The 6,105-nt window shown below is 48.1% G+C and overlaps 1 protein-coding gene across 1 annotated transcript; it reads left to right on the top strand.

Annotated features, from left to right (window-relative positions):
- The first annotated feature begins 3,133 nt into the window (after positions 1-3,133).
- Positions 3,134-5,158, top strand: LOC311488489 (adenylate cyclase type 5-like). Its single transcript, XM_084545226.1, has 2 exons — positions 3,134-4,513; positions 5,039-5,158. The coding sequence occupies exons 1-2, from the start codon at positions 3,578-3,580 to the stop codon at positions 5,081-5,083; spliced, it is 981 nt and encodes a 326-aa protein (XP_084401352.1). The 5' UTR covers positions 3,134-3,577; the 3' UTR covers positions 5,084-5,158.
- The last annotated feature ends 947 nt before the right edge of the window (positions 5,159-6,105 follow it).

Here is a 6,105-nt window from a genome sequence, read left to right on the forward strand (position 1 = left end):
TTGAGAATGAGGAGCAGATATCTCAAAATCTCAAAAATAAATGAATAAACTAACATTGAGATTAGCTGTGAGTCTTCGTGTGATAAACTGTTCAGATGATGGCAGCAGTGTTCTGTGTCAAGACAGACGGGACGTTCAGAGGGACAAGCGTGTGTGTGCTTTTGATCACTGTGAAACATTGCTTACATGTGCACACTTTAACTGCATCACACGTGTTCATCACATCAAAACCGTTGCTTCCAGTTTACTCTCACGCTCTTTGTAGATATTTAAAAACTGGAAGAGGAGCGCAGATACATGCAGCAGCAGTACATTCCACATTAAAACACGAGGACGCGTAAGCTGATTAAATCATCGGGGCACGCTCCGAGCGTTCTGCGTAAACATTATTGGTATAAAGAACCAATTAAAGTTGTTGTTTTAGAACGCGGTGATCTTTGCCTGCCTTCGGGAGGCTGCTGGCGGGACATGTGAGGACGGTTATCAGTGTTACTGTATTTAATTGAACTGCCGTACACTCGGCGACCTCTGGGCTGGACCGGTTTAACGCCGGCAGCATTTAAATTGTGTTCTCAAGTTAAAGTAGCTCTGCCTGCATAACAAAAAAAACAGAGAGTACGGTTTATGGCCTGCACAAAACCGTCAGTGGGTGACCTCTGACCTCTTCTGGAAAGCCCGAAACCTCAAGCCTTTTTCTGCAGCCCGCAGTTTTGGAGGAAAATGGTTCTCTGCAACATATGGAAGATCCTCTTCTGTGTCCGCATAATTTTGGCTATGCAGTATAAGTTCAGATTGTGCTTAAGCAAAGCAAACAGGCGACAGAACTGAGTTATTTTCCTTTTCTTGGGAGGTGAACTCACCATAGTTTTGCTTCTGTCAGCGGTTTGATTCTAACCGTCAGTAACTCGCCAAGCGAGAGGAAGGCCCGGACAGAGCGGGCAAACAGGCGAGTCATAAGACGAGCAGGGAGAATAAGCTGCACGACATGAATCGGGAAGATTTTTTGCATCTGATTTATTTCCGAGTTTGCTTTTTTTTTTGTTTATTTGATGAGGACGAGGCTGAATGGGATCCCCTGTTCTCTCCGTTAACAGCGTTTCACCCTCGATGAATTCCAAACAGGGCAAACGGGATTCAGCAGGAGGTGAGCCGGTCACAGCGGACGCATGAGCCCCCCTCCGCCCCGTCACATGCTTCTGGTTTATGTTCATTAGCGCACAGTGTCCACCGAAAATGACCCCCCCTCCCAATTTGTAAAGAGGACGTGGGACCCAGGACAGATTCACCCAGTTAGGAGATACCTGTAAGAGCAGGACGAGGCATAAAGAGCTGTGGATCATGAACGTGTGTCAGCAATAATACAGAAAACGCCCCAGTACAAGTTTCAAGAATCTGAACTGATCTCTTCTACTCTACAAGCAGAATAAGTGTAAATCAAAGTTGTTTAAAAACGAGAAAATCAAAGTTCATGTCTGACTTGATGATGAATTAATTGATTTCTCAGCACGTATGATGTATAGATGTATAAAGATGCAGTCATGTTTACATCCTCTATGGACGGTTTGGAAAGTTTGAAGCATTTATAGCATTGGTTTTTGCATATACACCAATCAGGCATAACATTATGACCACCTTCCTAATATTGTGCAGGTCTCCCTTGTGTCTCCAAAAGAGTCGTGACTCATCAGAGAATGGACATGAGCCTCCTGAGGGTGTCCTGTGGTGTCTGGAAACAGAATGTTGTTAGTGGGGGGGCTTTTGAGAGGAGGGGTCCTCTGTGGATCATCCCACAGATACTTGATCGGTTTGGGATCTAGTGAATTTGGAGGCCAGGTCAACACCTTGTGCTGTTCTTCATGTTTTTTTTTTGAGTTGTTCCTAAAGTGTTTGTTTTGGCTGCTGCCATCAAGGAGTGTCATGTCTAAGGGGTGGGGGTGCCTGGTCTGGTCTAGGTGGGTGCTACATGTCTAAGTAACATCCACACAAATGAATGAATGCCAGGTCTAAAAGTTTCCCAGCAGAACATAGATTGTCACAAGATGGTCAATGTTATTCACTTCTCCTGTCAGCGGTCTTAATATTGTCGCTGATTGGTGTAAGTGTCTTGTTTTGTGTGTCAATCTGCTCACGTGTAAAGAAAAATAAAGTTTTCTGAATCTGAAGATTATAAAAGTTGAAAATAAATTCAAATGAAGCCAAAGTCAATGACAATGGAAACCATTGCGGGTAAAAGGGGGGGGTTCAGTGAGAGAAGCTTGACCCCTCAGAGTGAGGTGTACGTGGGGGCTCTCCAGTTGTGAGCACGGGACCGCCCATTCATCGAAAGCGCCCGGGGGTCGCGCATCCTCAAATTGGGATTGACCGGCCTGCCATCCAATGACAGCCCGTCAGAGCGTGACTCACCCCTTCCACTTTCCAATGGAAGCGCGGCGGAGAGGCGGGACACAGGAAGCACACTTGGTTGAATGACCATTAAAGCAGCAATCAGCGGTAAATATGTTATGATGCCACGCTCCAAACAGACACCGAGCGGATTGTCCGAGGCTGCAGGAGCGGACTTTTGCGCCGGGTAGAGACTTTAACGAAATATGCCGCCGCTGCTGCACGGCCACGGATTCTCTGTGCGCAGAGTCTGGAAGCAGACCAAACCAGGACTCGCTCTCAGGGGGATTTGAGCAGTGATGGACAGCTGTTGGACATTGATTTGGCGTAGAGCTTTGACGATGAATTGACCGTGCGGCAAAAAAATAAAAAAAACACAGGCTACCATGGAGCAAGAAGCTGTCTTTTGTGGCTGCCAGGAGAGGAGGTGGAGGAGGAGGAGGAGGAGCGGCTGAGTTCTCCTCTCTGCTCCGATCGCTGCAAGTGGAAGAGGATCGTGATGATGCTTTTTGGCCAAACGCGAGGCTCCCACTGCCGTCCGGGCTGAAATGTTTGCTCAGCGCAGGTGAATCGACTCTTGCGGGCACCGAGCCAGAGCTGCCGAACATGGGATTCACCTTTTTTATTTCCGTCCACTTCCGTCTTCTCTGTCCACAAGAAAACAGGAAACGTGTCCGCAGATATAACGGATTCTCGGCGTAACTGATGGCGCTGCGCTGTGGTCTCTGGGGACAATCTGAGTTGTGTAATGGTTTTTATTTCATGCGCTGCGCTGCTGTGCAACCTCTCCATGGATGATGGTTAATTGGGCCCAATGATGTAGAGCCAAATCCACCTGGATCTAATGTTCCCTCCTCTCGTGGCGAAAGGGGCTCCCCTGTGACCTTTGCGCATGTTCAATTGTTTTTATTCCCAGAGCTTTTCACAACTCCTGGCAACTGATTTGATTTTTTTGAATGAATCTTTGCTCCTGAAAGTGGAGATTAAACCCGTGACTGTGTGAACACACGTTTTATAAAACGATTCAAAGCCCTCAGGCTTCTCACCAACTATGGGAAAGTCAGCGTATAATAGACATTTAATGTGCCTCACCCTTGGGACTAAATAGTTCCCTGACATTAGATTCAGTGGAACAAAACTTGTCCTGAAGTGGTTGTTTGTGTAGGCACTGTCGTCGCCTCCCGTTCTCTTCAATATGTCTAGATCAAATAGTGTCAGCCCACCCGGAGTCGGTGCTCCCGGGCTGAGGGGAGGGACCGAGCACAGATCAGCTTGGGGAGAGTCTGAGTCTGTGGCCAACGGGTGCCCATACTCAGCCAGATCCCCGCGCAAGAAGCTCACCCGGACCAACAGCCGGTGGAGGGAGGAGGATGATCTGGACCACCGGCCGCCCGGGCGAGCGTCTACGACCGTCAGCAGGGTCAGCTTCAGGTCCAGGTCGGCTTGGCAGGACCATGGCGAGGAGAACCGAGACAACAACCGCGCGTCCACTAAGCGTCCAGACGGCGAGGTGAGACCCAAGTCCGTGGAGCTGGGTCTGGAAGAGAGGAGAGCCAAGCCGAGGACCGACGAGGAGGAGGTCATGCCCGAAGTTAACTTTTCTTTAGTGGCGTGCTGCTCCGGCGTCATGCACATTTTCAAATCCAAGAAATTCCAGTCGGAGAAGTTGGAGCGGCTCTACCAGCGCTACTTTTTCCGCCTCAACCAGAGCAGCTTGACTATGCTCATGGCAGTGCTCGTGCTGGTCTTCACGGTCATGCTGGGCTTTCACTGCTCCGGTGGGAGAGGGGAACCGAGCGTCACGTACGTGGTGGTGTTTTCCCTGGCCATCTTCCTCACGCTCGTGCTCATGGTGGTCTGCAACAGGAACGGCTTCCACCAGGACCACATGTGGGTCGTGTGCTATGTGGTCATCCTGGTGGTGCTGGTGATCCAGGTGATCGGGGTCCTGCTCGTGCAGCCCAGAAGTGCCTCGGAGGGGATCTGGTGGACCGTGTTCTTCATCCATGTCATCTACACTCTGCTGCCCGTCAGGATGCGCGCCGCGGTCATCACTGGAGTTATACTTTCCTCCATCCACGTGGCCATTTCTTGGATGTTAAATGAAATGGACAGCTTTCTGTGGAAGCAGGTATGTAAAAGAATGTGCTTTAAATTTTCCTAACAGCCTTAGGAGACGTGCACCTTCACCGTGCGCCAAAACGCACAGTAAACTTTGCGTTTCCTTCAGTTGTTCCAACTTTTTTTTTTGTCTCAAACGTGATAAAAAGAATCAGTGTGATAATAAGTAGCTTGTATTTTATTAGTGGGTCTATTGGGCCGTGAAAATAGGTTCCCCAGAGCAGTGGCGAGCGCACTCTCTCCCTGAGAGTTAAGAAAGAAAACATTCACTGTAATTCTCTCTAAACTTTTTTTTTTTTCAAAGTCACTTTTCCCGTGTTCCTGGGGAGAGGCAGCCTGAAAGTGTGATTCTGCATGTGAGCAAGGACCCAAAAAAAAAAGGCACGGAAGAGTCACAGTTCTTGGAAAGAGATCAGGGAAGACCGTGTGATGCAGCCAGGGGGTGGATATGCCTTCTAGTGTGGCCGTTTAGAACAAGCTCTGCTTTCACATGTGGTGTGAACTATTTAAATATTTAAATGTTTCCCCCCTCCAGGTTTGTTGTGTTAACCGAGCAACGTTTGAGACTAACCGGCAGTAGATGCAGGCTTTCTGATCGGAGAGGCAGTGGTCAGAAGCACAGGGGCGGTTTGGAGGCAAAAGTGAGGCTTTGAAGACCCCCATCGGGCCTAGAAATGGGGGGTACTTGAAGCAGCTAAACACAAAATGATGAATAAAATAATAGAAATAAAAGAAACTGGTCACTTTTTAGTTGAACTTTCTGCTCGGTTGTTTTCGGCTCTCTCTTCAGCAGACATTGAATGAAACGTGATTGATAAACCCAGCCGGTGATTGGCAGACAAACACTTTACCATGAGAGCTAGAGGCCGGTTGCTATGGAAACCACAGCTGGCTTGTTGTGCTCAGGGTTGCCAACTATAACTGTACCTCGGTGCAGACTGAAGTCAGATTTTCCTTCGCAGGTGAAGTTTTCTATTTTTGTCGGAAAAGGATCAGAACGCAGGCGAGCTCGAGGAACAAAAGGGAAAAGAAAAAAGGACTGTATTGGATTCTGTTCCGTTTATTTGCGGCATCTCATCGTGTGGCCTCCCCTCATTAGAGATGAGTAGTAATTTGTACAATACTGACTGTACTTCAAAAGAAATCTAAGCCCGTCCGGATGGAATTTGTGCGTCTGTTTATTGTTTTATATCGTGTAACAAAACCGTCCGCATGATTACCCCTTGGGGAACGTATGAGGATGCAGAGGATGTTTATCTTGACTTCTCAAAGCAACGGTTTATATGCGCAGCGAAAGTCCATTCTCAGCCTCTCTACGCCGGGCCCTTGCATTTCTAACCGTATTTCATATTCATGGAGAAAACTGCTGTTTACATACCAGAATCCAAAGCTGGCTTGGCTTCGGGAAGGACTGATTTCAGGTTGTTTTCGTTTCTGGACTAATCTCACACTTGCTAGTTTCGGGGGATGTTGTTTTAATGTGCTGCTGAGCCTGCACCTTCTCCACGAGACCCCCCCCCCCCCAAAAAAGCCTCTGGTAGTATTTTTTACAACTTTAACATTACCTTTAAAACTTTTCTGCAGGGCTGCTGGACTTGATCT

Source organism: Chelon labrosus, assembly GCF_963514085.1.
Source record: "Chelon labrosus genome assembly, chromosome: 5".
NCBI lineage: Eukaryota > Metazoa > Chordata > Actinopteri > Mugiliformes > Mugilidae > Chelon > Chelon labrosus.

Bases quoted from the DNA above. Each gene is read 5' to 3' on its own strand.
- LOC311488489 (XM_084545226.1), top strand. From the start codon at position 3,578: ATGTCTAGATCAAATAGTGTCAGCCCACCCGGAGTCGGTGCTCCCGGG. The intron at 4,514-5,038 runs GTATGTAAAAGA...TCCCCCCTCCAG, and splicing joins ACAGCTTTCTGTGGAAGCAG to GTTTGTTGTGTTAACCGAGC.